The sequence below is a fragment of the Octodon degus genome, unplaced genomic scaffold, assembly GCF_000260255.1.
Source record: "Octodon degus isolate 3935 unplaced genomic scaffold, OctDeg1.0 scaffold00051, whole genome shotgun sequence".
Classification (NCBI taxonomy): domain Eukaryota; kingdom Metazoa; phylum Chordata; class Mammalia; order Rodentia; family Octodontidae; genus Octodon; species Octodon degus.
This window is the reverse complement of record NW_004524627.1, coordinates 4,102,687-4,123,690: the sequence shown is the minus strand read 5'-3', so window position 1 is coordinate 4,123,690 and position 21,004 is coordinate 4,102,687. Positions and strand designations below refer to the sequence as shown.

The 21,004-nt window shown below is 43.4% G+C and overlaps 1 protein-coding gene across 1 annotated transcript; it reads right to left on the bottom strand.

The window, feature by feature from the left end:
• Nucleotides 1-9,297: 9,297 nt before the first annotated feature.
• Chrna6 (cholinergic receptor nicotinic alpha 6 subunit) lies at nucleotides 9,298-18,948 on the bottom strand. Its single transcript, XM_004633111.3, has 6 exons — nucleotides 18,921-18,948; nucleotides 17,398-17,537; nucleotides 13,071-13,115; nucleotides 11,826-11,935; nucleotides 10,760-11,738; nucleotides 9,298-9,429 (listed from the first exon to the last, which is right to left on the bottom strand). Exons 1-6 carry the CDS (start codon nucleotides 18,934-18,936, stop codon nucleotides 9,298-9,300), a joined length of 1,422 nt encoding a protein of 473 aa, XP_004633168.2. The 5' UTR covers nucleotides 18,937-18,948.
• Between the last annotated feature and the right edge of the window lie 2,056 nt (nucleotides 18,949-21,004).

Below are 21,004 nucleotides of genomic sequence, written 5' to 3'. Positions count from 1 at the left end.
TTTTATTGTTTTCATCGAGTTAATTCTTCTGCTGACTTTGATGCTTTTAATGGTCATTTTGCTCAGATATTTGCTGGTTTTCCATGTTTATTCAACTGAAAATGAAACTGTTCTACTTGCTGTATTGCTGGCTTCAGTCATGGTGTGGGGCAGTGTCCAGCTAGGCACCTCTCTGGGTTTGTGAGCAGCTCTCTTCTGCCTGTGGGTCACCGTTCTTGACAGCAGCCACAAGCTATCATGGGCTCTGCCTAGATGCTGTGAGACTGCAGAATGCTGTGCCTGTTTAACATCCACCCTCCCATCTGGCTCTGTAGTGTCTGGACATCTGTAGTGTGTGTGTGTGGGTGTGTGGGTGTATGTGTGTGTGCATGTGTGTGTATGCATGTGCGTGTTTGAGACAGGATCTCTATATCTCTATGTAGTCCAGGCTGGTGTCAAACTCACAGAGATCCTACTGCCTCAGCCTCCCGAGTGCTGAGATTACTGTCATGTACCACCTTGCGTGACAACTCCGGACATCTGTAATGTTCTAGATGATTTCTCATCTGGTAAGCTTTCCATCTTGTCCATATTAACCTTCTTTTCATCCCAAATCTCTCCTTCCCTGGAGTCTTGGCCCTCCTCCTGGGACTTAATCCTTTAGTTACCCTCCCTCTCTCGGTCTTGTAGTGCTCCCTTTCCTAAGCCTATGAAATGCCTCCATGTGTTCTCTTCTTAAAGAAACACACAACTGTAGAGAACAGAAATGATGGAATTATTTTCAAATTGCCTGAAGTGATTTCTAAGCGAGTCATGTCATTCAGATCATCCTTAAACACACTGTAAGCCCCCCAAAAGAAATCGCATATGTTTTTGAATGCTAATATTTAAAGCATCACATTTGATACAGTCAGTGCATTTGTTCTCAAGTGATAGCAAATTGTATGCTGTAGAATGGTATTGTTTTGTGTTATTGGCCCAAACTATAGAACACTGAGGCTCCTTCATGAACCACATGTTTTGAAAGGGGGAAATATGGCAATAAAAAAACTGTGGCATAAAGACTCAGGCTCCCAGCCAGGCATTAACCAGCTGAGTGAGCTGTGAGGTCTTCAACTACTTACGGGCCCAAGAAGAATGTCAGTCTTTTTCTGCTTGGTAATAGCATGTTCTGACTTATGACCTTTAAATATTTTCTCTTCTTTAAACTTCTATACCTTGAAGATTTATCCTTAAGCTTTCACATTTTTTAAATCATACTGCTTCTAATTTCAACTCTTTTCCTTCATGAAAATATAATCTGCTTTGTCACTACTTTAGGTAGGATTGGCGAGAGCTTACCATGATGAAAACCAAGGATTCCCTGCATTATATCCTCATTAGGATTCTAGACTCAAACGGCAAATAATTACTCTTTTCCTTTTTATTAGAATAATACTATATTTAACTTATTGCTTAACTTGAACTCATTAGCCTCTAAGTAAGAGACAACATTAACATTAGAAAAATGGCTTAGATCTGAGTTCGGTTTTTAATTTTGAAAAATACAAGTATGAAACACTTTCCACAAGCAAGCCTCTTATCTATCAGATACAAACACAGACAAAATCAAATCATTCAGATGCATGCAAGTATGCACTGTAAATCCCATTGCAGCTCAAGTTGGAAGCCCTGATAATAGCTTCAACTGTGGTAAAAGATATTTATATGAGAACTCTAGAAGAGCAACTATAAAAGATAATGTTAAAACAAATAAATTTTAACTTCAAATGTATACAAAGAGTATCAGTGGGCAAAGTTTGCCAGATGATCCCAACAAGCCAATGTTGCAAAGCTACAGCACTCTGTCACTTGTACAACTGTGTAGGACTTGTGTGCAGACACACAGGGACACATCAAGTGTGTCCTGAGTCCTTTGCACCTTGCAGATTTCTGCTCACACCCATGCCCTCATGGAGCTTTAGAGAACTCATGCCACCTCCACTAGCAGCTTGGCTCTGAAAGTCTGTGAAGTTTCCAGTGTGCAGGGCATGGCTTAGAACATAATTGCTTTCTATTGTGTGACTAAATGAGCCTATTCCCTTAACTGTATCAGTGTCTCCTCCAGCAGATCATCAATATATCTATAAAGTCATAGTCAAGGCTTAACTAGTATTTGCTGATTAAATATACCAGATGCCAAAAACTTCGGTTGTTTGTTTAAAATGGGGACAAATTTGAACTCGCCCCTCTCAACATTTGTAACTCAGTATGTGTTTAATTTTCAGTGTCCACTTAAAAACATTTATACACTGAAAACATGTTCAAAAATGTTATACTAGGCAAATTCAATAATTCTACATTCAAATTTCCTTATCTTTCTCAAAAATATCTTAGTGTCATAGTTGCCTGTCTAAAATAGGATTATTGGGGCCTGGGAGATGGCTCAGTAGAATAAGCACTTGCCTGGCAAGTGCAAGGGCCTGAGTTCAATCCCTGGTTCCGCCAAAAACAAAAATAAAATAAGATTATTAAGTCTATTTCAATTTCTTGACACTGATTTATTGAAAGGAGCAGATGTGTTTCACATTCTAGATATCTCTGGTTGCTTGCTTCTGGTGTCATTTAACTTATTCTTCTATCTTCTGTACTTCTTATAATCTGAAAATGACAACAGTTACTATAATTCTAGTTCAATGTTTTTGACAAGAATACACCATAGATAATAACATCATAGATAATATAATGTTGTACCACTGAGGAAACATATCACTTGGTTCTCAATTTATTAGTGTTAACATTAGTCCCTGGATAAGGTATTGATAGTCTGATCTCTCCACTGTACCCAATGGTAAATTTAATAGTCTAGCTGATAGCTCCAGATTATAGCAAAGCTATAAATATTCTTACCATTGGCCTTGGCCCATTAAAGATGGCATTTAACCAGCCACGTCAGAACACTGTACTTTCCAAAGAGTAACATTTTAACTCTATGCTAGGATGGGCCTTTTGGATGTGTTAAGATTTTCTCTGATGTATTTATTGTTATATATTTTTATTAATTCATTTAATCATCACCTGTGGTGCTTACATTTATGTTTAACTTGGCATGTTTTTCTTTTGTATTAAGACTTTCTGTTTAGTATACCAATAAAATAATAGTGAAAATAAAAGTGATCTTATGTCTTTGGCTCATGAACACAATCTTAGGTTCGGGAAAAACAGCTGAGGAGTCTATCCATGGATGGGGCTTGTTATAGTTCTAGGCAGGGTTACTCACTGCAGGGGAGGCAGTCATCCTGCTGTGGAATTAGGTGTGCCCACCAGACACTCAAGGATGCCGCAGTCCTTAGCAGCTATCGTTGCCCCAGCCAGGCCAGAAGACAGCAGTACCCAAAGACAAACAGAAGAATAAAAATTGTGACCTTACAAAAACAGGCAACCTTGTAAAAATATTAAATAAGAAAGACACTCATCATACCTTATTTCTAGACGAAATTCCTTTTCCTCTGAAAAATTCTACCCTCAGGGACCAAAAAGAGAGGGGAAGGATCCACCGTACTTTGCTCTAGCAGGATGGATACTCTGGCCACCAAGAGCACCCAGTGAAGGTGTGGTGGCTGCCCTCCACCAGCCTGCTTAGCAAGGGCCACCACAGGGGTTCTTCCCTGGCAAACATCCTCAAGAGGGTTCTGTTTTTTTATAAGAGATCTTATGGTCATTTTGACTTGGAAAGTTCCACACTGGTCTGTTCCACGCATTGCTGAATGTTCACCATCATCCCTAGTCATTGTAACTATCAGAAATGCCTTTTTAAGCATTTCTAAACACCCATTAGAAAGTGTGCCTTCATATGTGTGTGCAAAATGGGACCAACAGAATTTCCAGCTGGGAATGAACTGTTTCTTATTCCATTCAGGCTGCAATAGCAAAAATCCCATAGACTTATAAACAACAGAAATTATTTCTCACAGGTCTGGAGGCCAGGGGGTCCAAGATCAAGTCACTAGCAGCCCTGCTGCCTCATCAGGGACTACCTTCTGATGCATAGCCTAGTTCACACAGTGAAGTGCACTACAGCGGCCCTTCACTTACCAGGTTATACTCCGGATACCCCTGCGATAAATGAAAGCAGCAAAGTGGCCATGCTATGTTTATTGTAGTATTTATTATATTTTAAGGCTTTACAAACCCTTCCCACTCTCTTATAAATCTTTCCTGCATTTAAAAAAACACTTCTAATGTTCTTAACCATTTTCTAAACTTATAAACCTACATAATTTTAACAACATACTTGTAGAGCATTGCACACAATAGCAAAATCCTGCAATATAGTGAAAAATCCATGATAAATAATTTAGATTGGGCCAGGGAGATAACTCATGGCTGGGGAGATAGCTCAGTAGAATAAGCACTTGCCTGGCAAGTGCAAGGGCCTGAGTTCAATCCCCAGTTCCGAAAAAAAAAATTAGATTAATATTTTTTGAAAACCCACAAAACAGTGAATTTGTGAAAGTCAAACCTTGAAATACCGAGGAACTACTGTAATCCCATTCCTGAGGTCTCTACCCTCAGGACCTCCCACCTCCCAAAAGCCCTGTTCCCAACACTATCATTGAAAAATAGAGCATTACTGTATGAGTCTAAGGAGGAGGTAATTATAGGACATGGTAGATGTGGTGCCTTGCTCCCTTACGACACACAGGAGGTAGATGAAGCTCATAGGCCCCAGATGGTGCCTCCATGATTCTCAGGGGCTACCTTCCCTCTCCCACTTCCCAAGTCCTCTCCTTTTTCTGCTTGTTCAACTTCTTTCCCCTTCCACCTTGGTCTATCTTGTGTGGCACCTTTCCTTGGTGATGCCTTGTGTGGCATCTTTCCTCATGCTTTGTCCGATAGCCTGAGCTGATGTGGCTTGGATAACTACCCACCAAAGGCCCAAGTGTCCAGGTGCAGGCTCCAGCTCCATGAGGGAGAGGAAGGCTGAGGGGTAGATCTTCTGGTTTTCTGGTTTGTGGAGCAATGCGTTGGGAAGTGGCCATTTCTTTGTCATTTCCCACTGTATGAGAGAGGGTCTGCACTGTGCTCCCTGCTGTGATGTGCTCTCTTCTTCTCCACCAGAGGCATACAAGCAATAGGTCACTGGCTAAAAACTGCAAAACTGAGAGTCAAATAAACCTTTTCTCTACATTCATTACCTCTGGAATATGTTACAGGGACAGAAAGATGACTGACATAGGAATCATCCCATGTGTTTAGTCCCAAAGTGGCAAATGTATGACCCTACAAACACATTTTGTGCGACAGACTTGGCTTTTGTTCTTTCACTTAGTCACTAGATTATAAAACAGATTATATATATATATAGTTAGATTTTCTGTTTCTATTGAGAAATAGATGGAGCATCCAAACCCACATTTCAGCAGAATAACACTGGCTGGAGCCAGGCTGGGGGCATCTGTAGCAGGGGTGGGGAGCGGGGGTCGGGTTGCATCTCCCTTCCCAGAACAGCATCTGCTGGCCTCTAGGGAGTGCCCTTTCCACCCACTTCCTGTTGCTTCTGTCAAGAGACTAAGGTAGGAGCAGAGAGGGTAGGTGGAGCAAGGTGCTAGGTGCATTAGAAGTCTCATGCTTTCGCTCTGGTCTGGGACATCTCTTCCCCAGTGTCTACTTTTTGATTCAGCCTGTTACTTCCTGATTGCTCTTGTTTTGAAAACTCCTTTTGCAGTCAACATGAGATATTTTTATTTTCCTCCCACATAAAAAAACAAAAACAAAAACAAAAAAACTTTGAACACTTTTCTTTTTCTTTTTCTTTGTCCCCTTTGCCACCTGGTAGTACTGACCTTCCTAAAATAAACCTTTGCTCATCCTTATTTTACCCTTGTTGACTATCAAACATGATATAAGCTTGTTTATAGCTTTGATATGCAAACCGACAGTGCAAGATGTGCCCCATCATTGCTTCTAACCCACCTACTCCCCAGCCTCTGGCAGTGAGCCATCAAGAGGGAAGATGAACCACCTCAGCTGATTTGCCATCTTGTTTGCTCAGCTCAGGAGAGAGAACAAACTTCACAGGAGTTGGAGAAATGCTTTAAGGGCTGAGAGATGAAGGTCCTAATACCATGCTGAATTTATTTGTGAGTGCTTGTTCTGGGTGACTGTGGAGGAACCACTTTACCTCTTGAGATTTAAAAAAGAGTTAGTTAATAGTCTATGAGCTGTGGTCCATGTCTGACAGTCATGGTTCTAAGTGCCAGTGTACCAATAAACACACACACATAGCACATGCACACACGCACAGGCACGCTTAGTATAGGATCCCTTCTCCTCTGAGAGTTGCTGGGCAGCAGCTTCCAGACTAGGCTGGGACACCTGAGGCACACCCAAGTTCTGAAGAACACTCGAGATTAGCATGGAGTTGCTGCTCCTGGCTGAAAGAAATTTCCCATTTTCCTACAATGCAATTTTAAGCCTCACTTATGTTTAATGGAGAATTAATATACAGAATATTATTATTTTTGTAAGCCAAAAGAAATCTGGAGATGGAAGGTGGTAAAGGCTCTACAGCAATGTGAGATTATGTAATACTGCTGAACTATGCACTTAAAATGGTTAAGATGGTAAATTTTGTTGTATTTTACCACAATGAAAACATTTTAAAATGAAAATATTGGCTTGAATTAATAGTAAAACATGAAGTACTGAGTAAGAATCAACCTTCTGGAAAGATACTGCTAAATAAAATCCACTTGAAGCCACTGGTTTAGACTGAACCCCTACTTGAGGTCCACAAACAAACCAAAATGGAGTCACTCTTGCTCAGGTTTCACTTCTCTGCACTGCAGTTAAGCTATTTATCTGGTCTTCTAAGAAGTCAGAAGAAAGAGAGCTAATCCTAAATCCCCAAAAAGGTCAATTTTAGCCTACATGATAAAGAAATTCCCTCTGCTTTTACTTTTCCAATAAAAGTAACTGTGGAATGACCAGAGTGCTTTTCGTTCCCCTTTTGTTCTCTCTTCTCACCCCTCTTCTGTGTGTAAAGCCAACCTCCTAGGCATGGCTCCCAGAACATTCACTGTATTGTATAAAACCAGGTGATTCCCAATTCTAGAATTGCAAACAAAATCCAGTTAAGATAATTGACCTAAATTTGCATACAGTGTCTCTTACATAGCAAAATAAAATGTATGCAATGTAACCACAAATGGAAAGATTTAAAAATACTTCTTTTTTTTTTTTTTTTTTTTTTTTTTTATTGAACTGTCTACAGGGTGGTGTTCAGGATCTCACTACTAGGTCAGATTAATAGTGATCTGCCTGTTTACAGCCTCCCAAAAGCTGGGATTACAGGCACGAGCCACCACGCTGTCTCAATTGCCATCTCAGTGGGGCCTGGTGGTGGGGTTGGCACAGCAGGCCCAAGGATCAAACCCCAAGCCCCTGCTCCTGCTTACAGGTCCTTAAATCTGCTGAGCCACTTGGCCAGCCTTAAAAGTACTTCAAAATAGGACCATTTAAATTTCATGCTGCCACATGATGATGGGAGTCACAGGGTAGTGGTAAAAGTAAGAAGTGTCCACAAAAAGATCATGCTGCTATGCAATGGCATTCCAAGACTGCAGAGGAAAAAAGGTGCTAATGCTGTCTGGAGAAAAGAGCATCAAGGCCAGCCAGACATGGTGGCGCACACCTATAATCCCAGCGCTTGGGAAGCTGAGGCTGGAGGATCTCTGTAAGTTAGAGACCAGCTTGGGCTACAAAGTGAGCTCATGGCCAGCCTGAATTGCAAAGCAAGACCCTGTCTCACAAAGACTAAAGAAAAAGAAAAAAAAGAGCATCAGAGGTAAAAGAGGTATGGAAAATGGCTAGGGAGAATTGTGGATGCAGAGAAAGGCTAGAGAGGAAGAGACAAAAATGAAATGAATTCTTTTGTCAGAGTAGGGGCATTGCTTTTTAAATTTAAAATACATCTTTAGGGCCAAGTGTAGCTCAGTGGAAGAGTGCTTCCCTAACATGTATAAAGTCCCTGGCACCAGAAAGGAAACCTTTAAAAATTTTATAAGGGTATTTATTGGACAAATAATTAGAGTGAATAAAACAGAACTCCCAAGCTTCTATCCCATAGAAAAAGAACTGCTCCAAAGTGTGCAAGACTGTATTCTTACAGAAGAAATTAATTTATTTTCAGTCTCGGTACAATGAACACATGGGGAGTGTTGATGAGAAGAAGACAAAGACACCTTTTATTGCCACAAAGCACGGGCTGCTTCAGGTTTGTCCAGTCAACCACACCCAAGTTTTTCTATTTCGACTATCTTAGTGACATTTCCCCAGTGCCTGCAGATCTTTTCCCCAATCCATGACTTCTCCTAAAAAGTTGCAAGCTCTTCTAGAAATAAAACCTATCTCTATAACCCTGGCATTGCCTAGCACCATGCTGGGCTTCCACTCAAGTTTCCTGCCAGATGAACTACACAGTTTGCATTGGGAAAGTCCCCAGAGGCCCATGTGTTGGGGGTTGGCCCCAGCCTGTGTGCTACCGGAAAGTGGTAGAATTCTAAGAAGATGGGGCTACAAGAAGGAAGTTCTGCTATAGGGTGAGCCCTTAGAGGGGGTATTGAGAACCCCATCCCATCCTCTCTCTCTCTATTCTTCCCAACTGCCATGAAGTAAAGAGAAGTCCTCCACCATGTGCACTCACCTTGCTGTACTGTGCCACCACAGACCCAGAGGCAGTGCAGCTCGTCAATCCTGGCTTGAAACATCTGAAACCATGAGCCAAAGTAAACTGTCCTCCTTTTGAGCTGATTATCTCAGGTATTTTGCCACAATAATAGAAAGTTGACTAACACAAATGCTTAGAAAGACTCCACCTGGCATTGTTTTTAACTAATTAGTGTGCCAAGTAAGCTGACAATTGTGAGCTAGATCCAGAGACATGCGCAAGAAAAAAAAAATGCAATGGTTTACAAGTGTTGCAAATGTCAGTAAGGTCCAAGCTCTAGAGTCTCACATCTCATGTGTGTAAGCTGGGGATACAACAGGATCTCTTTTTAGAATGCCTTGATGGTAACGACGTGGTTTGGCTGTATTATGGGTCATTCATGTCCCTGGAAGCCAAGCATGGACAGACAAGAGAAGCTGATTCTGGGCTCCAGTGTTATGAAACATCTAATTTCTCCTCTGGGCTTCCTAGAAGGGTTCTCAGACTCCCAAGTGTGTAATACAAGTCTCTTTTTCCATCTAGAATTCAGCTCAGTAGATGAAGGCCTTAGCCTTTCCTTGACATAAGGAATACAGAGTAAATATACTATCTGCAAGTTTCTGAATATATTAAGATTTTCTGGTATTTCCAAGCAGTGGCTGTAGAAATAGTCCTGCAGTTCCAAACACACAGACAATTATAAATACCCAAAGAAATATTCTATCAACCACCATAGCCACGTATTTCCAGTCATCTTCTACCTGAAATGCAAACAAAAAGTCAAAGCTATTTTTAGAAATCAAAACCATAGGAAGCATGCTTTATTGCACAAACAAGATTCTTTTCAAACATCTCCTTGGTATTTTTAAAGGGAACAATGCTATTATTTTCCTAACTGATGCTTCCTATGTAGTATCCCTAATTTAGTTTTGTCTGAAGAGAGTGAATAGACTTCTGTTTGTGCCTAATGGACCTGGCTATGGATCAACCAGTATATAGAGGACTCTTCCAGAGTACAGGGAACATTCCCAGGAAGTAGCAATTCAGAGTGCTCAACTAGTGCCATTTATACCACTGGATAACCTGGCCCCAAAGCAAGACTGCAAAATGCTTGGAGGCAGAATAAGGGTTGAGGTGGAGTACTATTGAGGACCTCTAAGCAGGAACAGGAAGCCAGAGAGATATGGAGCAGAAGAGTCTGCTGCATATCTCTGTACCCTATCTCTCCAGTCTCTGACCTCCAAGTTTCTGTGGTTCTGCCTTCAGAGCTCTGCATCATTGCAACTAAGGTCACAGAAACTCTCCCAAACTTTACAAAAGTTCCACTCTTAAGTGAAGTTTTCTAGGGTTCTTGTCCCATGATGCATCCGGATGCATTCCCAGGATCCTATACCTTGTACTTACAGAGTAGGATTAGGTCTCACAACACAATTTCACTAACAGATACAAGTGTTAGCAGCTGCAGTACAAGGCCAAACCCAGCTGCATATGTGAGTTCTTAGATGCCCTGAGCTAGTTACCATTACAGTTTGGAAAACTGGCAGGATTTCCTCAAGCTCTCTTTTTGGACAATAGTGGAAATCTGTGTGCAATTGCTAAGAACCTAGGCACTAGGACCAGGATGTGTGAATGCTAAAAATACCCCTGAGCCTCATTCAATCAGCATTTAAATTCACTCCAAATAAAATAAGTGGCACTGGAGCTGCCAATGGATGGCAAGAGAGGAGTATAAACTCTACCACTGTGCCATCCCTGCCAGAAGCTCCTGTCATTTCTCCTTCACTTTAGGGCAGGTTTGAGCTTCCCATTCTTCCCTTTGCCACTGTTTCTTGGGCAAATATCTTGGTTTCATCAACCAAGGACACCCTCAACTTGTATTTTTAACCAGATCTCACTTGACCAACCTAGGGCATGGAGATTTACTGCCCCCCCTCATCAGTCCACAACAACCGCAGTGACAGCTTGATCCTAGTAAGGCAGTCTGACCTTTTTACAAATAAGACTCACTTTGAGAATCTGACTGAATCTCTAAAGTTCCTCTGTGCTTGCAGAGGACGCAAGCTGGCTAGATATGAGGAGACATGAATTTACCTCTTTTGTTTCATTGTGGCTCTTCATGTTTTCTGCTATGAATTGAACGCTACTAATCACGTCTTCCACCTCTGGAAAATGCTCTGAATTTTTGGTCACCCACTGTGGAGGCCGATGACTTGACCTTCCCTTGGTGGTGGCTAATTCGCCCGACTTCCGACAGTGACATTGTTGCTTATGAAGTTTGGGTTCTCTGTGGTTTGCAAACTTGAGGCTGGTACGCCTACTAGAAAGGCCATTGATGTTTTCATCAGGACTTGTCTCCTTCATCCTGTCCAGAGGCTGCCTCATCATCAGGGCCTGAGGGAACACCTGGAGGAAAATTGTCTTCACCCACTTGGGCATGGTGTGCGTTGCTGGGGTGCGGTAGTGTATGTTCAGCACGAACACAGTCACCACAATGGACAGAGTGACAAAAATCATGGTGAACAGCAGATACTCACCCACCAGTGGGATCACGAGAGATGTGGATGGGATGGTTTCTGTAATTACCAGCAAAAACACAGTCAGAGAAAGTAGAACTGAAATGCAAAGTGTCACTTTTTCACCACAGTCTGAAGGAAGGTAAAAGACCAACACGGTTAGAAATGAAATAAAGAGGCAGGGGATGATCAGATTAATGGTGTAAAACATTGGCAACCTTCTAATATAAAAAGAATAGGTTATATCTGTATATATCTCTTCACAACAGTTGTATTTGATGTCATGCTTATAGCCAGAAGCATCAACAATTTCCCATTCACTGTTTTCCCAAAAATCATTCATATCCACTTTAGAGCCAATGATTAGGAGGTCAATTTCAGCTTTGTCATATGTCCAGGAACCAAATTTCAGGGTACAATTTTGATGATCAAAAGGGAAAAAGGTGATATCCATAGGACAGGAACTCTTAAAAATAGCTGGCGGAGTCCAGGTGATGGTGCCATTATATTTTAGAAGAGCTTTTGTCTTGCCTTCAACTTGGAAGTCACCAACAGCACTGCAAAGAAAATAAGACCCCCATCAACAGTGGACCCTTTGCCCTAAGGATCAGCTTTTCCTACAGAAAACTGTCAGACACTCGTACTTGTTATAGAGAACAATGTCAGGCTTCCAAATCTTATCTGCTGGGACATGAAGAATCTCAATGCCATCATATTCCTTTGGATCCCAGCGTAATTTGTAATCAGTCCAGATCTAAAAGAAACAAAAGGCAGCTTGAAAAAAAATGTCTGAATAACTGTTTTCTAATATTAACTTGATGTTGGTCCAACTTTTTTAGAAAAAAATCTTATTTGACAAATATGTGTGTTTCTTTTCTTGAGACAGGGTCTCATGAGGTAGTTGAGGCTGGCCTTGAATTTACTACGTGGCACAGGGTGTCTTGAAACACATGTTTACCCTCCTGTTTCAGCTTCTTGAGTCCTGGAAATGCAGGTGTGGGCCAATAGGCCCAGAACAAAGAGTACATTTTAAATATAAGAAATGGGTCACTACTTTGGTTTGATGATAGTCTATGAAACATCAAATTTAATCCTATAATCTTGGCTCACTAGCAATCAAAAGATAATTGCCTAAATATTTTACAAAACAGCTGGCTATTTCCCATGGATATAATTTCTCAACTTTTCTTAAGTGAAGAAACAGTTTTACTGATAAAAATTGGTGGTGAGAATCTAATATCCAGGCTCTTGAGCTCAGCTATTGACTAGTATGGCCCTGGGCCAGTGGGGATCACACAACAAGCAAGCATCAGACCCTAGAGCACAACCCACTTACAAGAGAGGAGTCTGAGGAACAGAGAACAGCCACAATAACAAAAAATAGGCATCTGTATGATACCAGGTTCCTGTACCTGTGAAGTGCACATCAAACCAGCAGTCACCAGTGCTGACCTTTAGGCTTTGGTTGCAAAGGGTAGGAAATATTCTATTCCATTCCATTCCATTCCATTCCATTCCATTCCATTCCATTCCATTCCATTCCATTCCATTCCATTCCATTCCATCCCATCCCATCCTATTCTATTATATCCTATTTTATTCATTCAGTCTTTTTGAGACAGGGTTTCACTATGCAGCTCAGGCTGTCCTTGAACTCACTTTGCAGCCCAGGTTGGCCTTGAACTTGCAGTGATCCTCCTGCCTCAGCATCTTGTGTACTGAGATTACAGGCAGGTGCCCCAATACCCCATTGAGTAGGTTATATTTTATATCTATTACAAGTTGGAGATGGAAGGAGGTGATACCAGTGAATTCCATTTACCCAACAATGGTGCATGTGCCCTTGAGCACCAGCATCAAGGAGAAAGACATACAATAGAGACACATACGTGACGTAGCCACAGATTGGTTTCCATGATCTGATTTACTTCATCCTGTGAGAGAAAAAAATCTTTAGGTTCACATGTACTTGCTAATAGAGGCAGTTCTTACAGCAAGAATGATGGTAAACTAGAGGCAAATCTGCATTACTCATACCAGTGAGGGAGGCAAGAAGACTGATAAGTATAAAAAGTATTGGACATGCAACAAGGAACTCAATACTTCCATACGTGGTCTCAACCCTGTTCAGAGGACCACCTGGGTGATTCTACCTGGAAGAGGAACAATTGTCTCCATTTTGACTGAGACTGACCCAATTTTTTATGTATTTGGTATAGAGTTAGCTTCGACTCGTAGTGATCCTCCTGTTTCATTCTCTGCAGTGCTGGGATTACAGGTATGCACCACCACACCTGGTCTTTGTGGTGAGTTCAGCACACATGGGGCCAGTGTGGCATGTGGTACCAGGGATGGAACCTCACGTCTTGTGCTTGCCTAAGCAGGTGCTTAGTCCACTGAGCTATCTTGCCGGCCCACCTGACTCTATTTTCATGTATTGATATGTACAGAGGTGGCTAGGACTTTTCCTTATCCCTTCAATTGGCTTTAAGCAATGCATATTGATCTAGCCAAGATGCTGATGGTAGTCTTTGAAGATGGAAGGCATGTTTCCCCAGAATCCTCACCTGCTGCTCCTTTGTGTGAGCCAGGTTCAGACAGGATGAAGAACCAATGCTCCATACTCTCAGCTGGTATCAAGCCTGGAGATAGAGGCTATGGCTTCCTGGAGCTTGAAAGATTACACATCAGGGCTGAAGCACTGACCCCAAAACGTTAAATACTATCTCAATTGTGTATTGCAGATTACTCTCTGCATATCCGTCTCTCTGCACATTGCAGAGGTGAATGCAGGCCTCCTACCTAGCCCAGATCACAGCACTCACCTATTTCCCATCATTCTCACAGTTCCTCATCCTCAAGCCACTCTGTTCTTTATGAATGAATAAAACCTGGGTTTGGCCTAGGGCCAAGGCCTTTGTTCCAGATAACATCATCATGGCTGGATTTAAGACTCCTTGGCTCCCCTAAGCAACAAATAAGCCTTAGTGTCTTTATTCTTGCTGTGGGTTGCACTGGGTGTGGCAGATTGGAATTAACTTGATGGGATTCCCATAATTTAACCATAGGATTACAAATATAAAGTCAGATCAAGACGAGGACCAGGAAGGGCTCTCTATTGACTCTGAATGGAAATGTGTATTATACAAAAGAAATAAGGAATGGGGGATAGATATGGTCAAAATATGTTCTATATAAATATTAAAACAGACCCTAAAATCTTTCCCCCAAGTTGTGCCTCCGGATTCCTTGCCTCTGAGCCCACTTGCCCCAGGTGCTAACACGACATTGTTGCCTCTGCTCCCTATATAGTTTGCTGGATGGAATCTGCTGTTCACCCACCACACAGTCTCTGCTCCCACCCAAGTCACCACTTCCAGCATTTGTGATGCAAATCTTTAATGTGTAGCCACTACCTGATGGGAAGAGTACTTGCTTTTGTGTGTCTCAGTTGTTATCTGGGCAAGATACACACTTAATAATATGCATGTACATATATATATATATAATATATAATAATATGCATATATATATATATATATATATATATATCTTATGAAGGAAGGTAAAGAGGCATGGAGTAGCACACACTCATGGGCAGCTCCTTTGGAGATGGAATGTCTACCAGATACCTGAGTAGGGCAGACAACTGCCTGGAGGAAAAGCCCTCCAAGTCGACAAGTCTGGGGTAAATCTGGGATAACGAACCCTAAGTAGTCACCAGCTCCAAGTCAGAAGGCCCCTGAGGGTGCACCAAGAACTATCCTGACAGCTTTGCAACACCAGCTTGGAGGCTGCTAGCAAAGTGTTTAGGAAGTCCTGCAGTTACCCTCAATGGCCAGTAGCAGTGGATTCCATACTTGCTCAGCCAGACCTGGCTCCAAAATGCCCCAGCACTCTCCACAGTAAAGGGGTTCATATGCAGTACAGCAGGTCAGGTCCAGCTTATGCCATTCACTCAGAGCCTTCTGCAGCCCTCTGTGTATTTGCTGCTGGCTCTCCCAGAGGGTTCTGTATGGACACCTTAACCAAGCTTCCCCTTTTCAAGGGGTAATACTAGGCCAAGGAGGCCAGGTTGAAAATATACCAGCCAAAGAAGTTCCATTCATAGCTTCCCTCTTGACCCAGAGAATAAAGAAATAGCATGACCTCACCCATTGGACCAGCAAGGGCCAACACAGCTTTCCAGTCAGCCAAGTCTAAGGGCAGTGCCTCTGGTCACACTAGTCATGCTGCTATCTGTAGTTTAGGAGTCAAAGCAATAAAGGGGTGATGGGCAGAGATGGACAAAACATGCAGCCTTGCTTCCAAAAGCATCTCAGAAGTAATTGGCCTAAGCCTGGGGATCTTCTCAAGCCTGCCCCTGCTCTGGACTAGGGCACTACACTCAGGGAGTGGTGATGGCCATGTGGTCCAGCAATTGCACTCATGGCTACCTGTCCCGGAAAAAGGAAGATTGCATAAGCACACTCAAATGTTCATAGCAGCATTATCTGTAGCAGATCAGTCACTGGAATCAGCCCAAACGTTCTTCAACAAGTAGAAGATTAAACTGTGTAAGCAGCAACTGATGGAGGAACTATGTCAAGTGAAAAAATTGATTCCACAAGACTACACATCCTATTTATGTCTCATGTTCTTGAATTCACATTCTGGAAATGGAGGAGACCTTGGTGGGAGAATTGGGAAAAGTATACAAGGACTTCTTCTATTGTTCCTTACAATTACAGAGCTGACTTGAATCTATAATTACTTCAATATGTTAAATTTCAATTTTAAAGTTTCTCTTGCAGTTTAGAAGAGATGATGAGATTAGAAAGCAAAAGCTATCAGAAAGATTCTAGAGAAGAGTAGAAGGGGCACACAACATACATGTGTGATTTCCCTGAGGACCTTTCTTTTTTTGGAACCCGGGATTGAACTCAGGCCCTTGAGCTTGCCAGGCAAGCACTTATTCTACTGAGCCATCTTCCCAGACCCTTGAGGACCTTTCTTCTTGCCAAGAAAATTAATATACAGTCAGAGAGGGATTAGGCCTGCAAGGAAGTCAATGAAAAAGACGTCAGCACTGTGGCTGGAGATGCCTCTGAAGAAGGCCAGGCCTCAACATAGACATGCAGCCACCAGACTGCATGTGTCTGTAAGGGCTAAGCAGTATGGAGTCATACTATACTTGGTACCGCCTGGTCCAGTGAGTCCCACTGGGCATCAGTTGGGTGGTGATCGGAGCATCCAGACGTGTCCCTTCCCCAAATGCCTTTGTTCTGCCTTTGCTCTTGCGTGGCTTTCCTACTGGATCAACAGTGGCTAAGTGGCTGTTCTTGTCATCCTATTGGTTGTGATTTTGTACCCACCTCCTTATTTGGGTCTACAAAACATTCTTAAAGAAATGACCTTTGTGGCAACACACTTTTGAGTCCCTTCCTGTCTCAGGAGTGACTGCTCAGTAAATCTTTCCTATTCTTAACCTCTGATGTTCCTTAGAATTCCTTCTTTGGTAGGGGAGAGGCCATGAACTCAGCACCTCTGCCATCCAGCACACTGGGTAATCTACTTCTATCCTCCTACTTGCTCCAGAACATGGTCGCAACCTATTTAAAAAAAAAAAAAATACATGCACGGTGGCACACACTTGTAACCTCATAATTTGAGAGCCTGAAGCAGAAGGATCCCAAATTTATGCTCAACTTGGGCAAATTAAAAAAAAACAAAAAAGGACTAGGGATATAGCTCAGGCAAAGGCCCTGAGTTCAATCCGCAGTATGGGTGCGAAGGGATTTAAAATTTCCGGCTTTTTTTTTTTCCGAGCTGGGTGGAGCCATCCATGAAAAACAGCAATTTTTACCTCTTTGGATTATATAGAAGACTTAAACGCAACTATCATCTTATGGAACAGATGGCCTGCTTTCAACCTTGGTCTCAGCCCCCTTTACAGTGTGACTTGGGGACAGACTTCAGCTGCGTGTCTGGCAAGGAGGAGCACAGGACGGCAAAGATGCATGAAGCAGCTCCAGGGAGCGCACCAGTGCGCCCCTCCGCCAGAACACAGTCTCTGGAGGGGTTGCAGCTGGGGTCTGTGAGCTTGCATGGCTGGGCGTGCAGTCCTGCGTTGGCCGCGCATGCAGTGCGAGAGTGCTCAGCGGGCGCAGCTGGCACAGCAGGGACTGTCTGGCTCTGAGGTGCGTGTCCTGCAGCCGGCTCACGCCGTGCACTCACCACGTTGGCCAGCTGCGTAATGGCCACCTCGAAGTACACGGTGACCGGGTCGGACACGTTCTCCGCGGGCCGGATGAACCGATTGTAGCTGGAAAACAGCCTCCTGAAGAGCCGCTCCTCTGACTCGCATCCTGCGCCACCTGCGGGCCAGGGCTAGAGCGAGCGCTAGGGGCGCGACCCTCACACCGCCCCTTCCCGTTCCCGTTCGGGGGCCCCAGCGCCCTAGCCGCTGGCAGGTCTCTTCCAGACGGGTCCTCTGCTCTCCCTGATCCCCGGTTCTTTTACTATTAAAACAGAAATAGTCATGTCTGTCGCTAAGAAGGAAAGCTAGATCAAAGAGAACAACATTAGGAAGAGAAGTTTTTAACCCTTGCCACGCCAAGGTCTGGAGCTGTTGCTGAGCCTAACCTTCATTTCTAGAGTCCAGGACAGACACGGCGGGGTGGCCAGGGCTTCCAAGCCAGGCTGCTTTTAAAAGCGGACTTTAAAATTGAATCATTTTTAAGGTTTGTGAGACTGTAAGGTTTTAAAAAGCAAATCTATTTTAAAGTCTTTTAAAAACAATTCAAAATAGATTCTTAAATAATAACATTTTCAGTTACTAAATTCTAGACAATTCCAGCACAGTAGTATATCAAAGGTAAGTCACTTGCCTTCGATGACATAATTCATTTCGTTGTTACCCTCTTAAATATACTTCTCTTTAGAGAATTCAAATTTGACACCTGAAACACTACTCCATGAAGTACTCAGACATTGGTACTTTAAAAGGAAAAAATAAAAAGAAAGGGATCAAGAGGCTTATCGGGCAAAAATAAAGGGAACAACAGTTACACTGCTAAAGGGAGCTGTTCTGGGAGGCTGAGGCAGAAGGACCACAAGTTCAAGGTAAGCCCGAGCAATTTAGCAAGACCCTGTCTTCGAAAAAAGAAAATAAAACAAAAAGCTGGGAATATAACTCAGTGCAAAGGCCATGAGTTCAATCCTCACTACTACAAAAAGTAAATAAAAAATAGATTAATAGATAAGTTGAAAGGGCTTGGGGAAGTGGTTCACGAATTAGAGCAACCCTGATTTGATCCCCAGTTTTTTAATAAAGAGAGTTAACAAATGGATCTGAGACAGATTTTAGAGGAAAGAAACATAAAATGTGAAACACATTTGCTATCATAATAATCACATGAAAATGTGATTTTGTAATTGCAAACCATAGTTAGAATATATCCATAACAAAAATGGACTGAAAACTGTATCAGTCTTCTAATATTCTAAGTGGGGAAATTTTACAATTGGAAAAGTATGCTATGATTTAGGGTATACTTCATGCCCTCTCCACCCCTCCACCCCAGACTCCCTGCTGATTTGTTAAATCTCTCAAATGAAACCCAGATTTCACCAGCAGGCTGACCGCTGTGCTTCTCACGCTGAGTTACACACTGACCGGGACCCTTATGTCTGCTCCGTCCGGCACAAGAAAGCAAATTCACCGAACGCCACGGGAGGTAAGCAGAAATGACACCTACCTTGAAGGAGAGACATGAAAACACACAACCAGAGCCCTAAACTCGCGGGCATGGTTACCACACACAGGGGCTCCTTTTCGTAGGCAAAGGATTGTGAAAAACGCAGAGTTGCCAGACAGTGCTCCTAGCCTGACTTCAAGACACCCGAAGCCCGCTGCAGTCCACTCGTGTCTGCCGTGAAATGGAAACCCACTGCGCTCCGCGTCGGAGACCGAGGCTGGCGGGAAGGGCAAGCGCGGAGGGCTGCGCGCAGCAAGGGGGGCTGCCGCGCCTCCTGTGGTTCCTGCTCTCTCGCGGTGCTAGACTAGAGGAAAGGCAGCGAGGAGTGCAGCGCCTCGGCCCTACTCTCTCCACGGAAGCCTCTGGGGGTCGACACGTAACTAGTGCCAATTCCCATCCGTGTCTTCTTAAGTGCAGCTTAGAGAAAATAGCATTCACTCGTTTCTGTCTTTTTTTCTGACTCCTGGGCTCTGAGGACCTTGTCCTTTCGAGTGAAGTGACCACGGCCAGGACCGGCGGAGGTCAATGTCAGGGAGCCCGAGGGATTCCCTCCGCACTGCTGCTCCCTAGACATATTTCTGCGCATTTAGTTGGGTCTTTGTCATCAGCCGGGTTTCTTGCAGTTTTCCCCTTTCCGTCATAAAGTTGGTGCCGGTTGAATTCTGATTAGCTGAGCCTTCCAGGTTAGATTCTGGTGCTGGCTGTGGAGGGTCTGTCCGCTTGTTCCCTTCCACGCACTCCGTAGGTCCCCAGTGTGCAGCACGCTGCACCAGGGGCAGATTCAGACCAACAGCCTCTAAAATGCCTCTCTCTCTCTCTCTCTCTCTCTCTCTCTCTCTCTCTCTCTCTCTCTCTCTCTCTCTTTCTCAAAGAAAAGAGGAACTAATACTTGTTCAGCCTCCAATTTAGACCAGGTCCCAGACTGAGTGCTTCAGACATGGTGGTCTGAGATGTTAGACTCTCAATTCCACCTGTAGGTGGGCTTTTGTCCTTAGCCAGGTGTTGTGTGAAGTTTGCAGAAAGCTTCAAATCAGGATAACAGTTCCTGTGGTAGCTGAAATATCTCACACCTCAAATCCAACTTTAACAAAGTGAGATTTTAATTGGTGTTTCTTTCTTTCTTTTTTTAGTTTCTACTATAGCACATTGCAGTCTCAAGAAAATGACTTCACTTCATCTCCCATCAAACAGGCCTTTTGTGTAACTACTGTGGAGGAAGAGTCCTTTTGAATAAACCAAACGTTAGCACTCACTGTCTTCCAGGAGAGCTACATCTGTCCTGCTGCACAAGGGTGCAAAGGGGGAGGGTGAGAACTTCTTGTTGTCCTGTCTGTCCGTAGAGCTGGAGAAGAAACCCAGGCCTTACACACTGTAGCCAAGTAAGCACTCCACCACTGGGCTGCTAAACGCCTACCCCACTGGGAATTTTCCTTATTTCATTTCATTTATTTACTTATTCATTTTTGTATTTTAGGGTCTACAGGGTGTTTAGGGTCTCACTACTAGATCAGACTCGAAGTGACCTGCCTGTTTACAGCCTCCCAAGAGCTGAGATTTCAGATGCACCTCCACACCCAGTCTCAATTGTCATCTGAGCGCACCCCTGGGAGGGGCCGGCCTGGCAGGCCCAGGGATGGAACTTCCGGCCACTGAGCCTGCTTGCAGGTGCTTTAATACACTGAGCTATTTAGTAGGCCCGTCCTTTTTTGAGTAGAGGTTGAGTACATTATTTGAGTATTGTGAAGGACCTTTGACAGAAGTACAAAATGTAAGTGAAAGAATAAGGATTGCTGAGTCAGCTAGACTTGGATTTGAAGTCTGGTTCTTTTTTTTGAGACAAGGTCTCACTGTGCAGTTTGGGATGGCTTTGTGCTCACTTTTGTAGCCTCAAGGCTAGTCTCAAAGTCACAGGGATCCTCCTAGCTCAACCTCCCAAGTGCTGGGATTACAGGTGTGGGCCAAACACTCCTGGTATTGGGGTCCCATGGTGGGCACCTGCATCTGGGTCTAAGATGGCGCACCCCACCATCCGGGCCAAGACAGAACGCATGTGGGGCCAGGGACTGAACCTAGGTCTTTTTTTT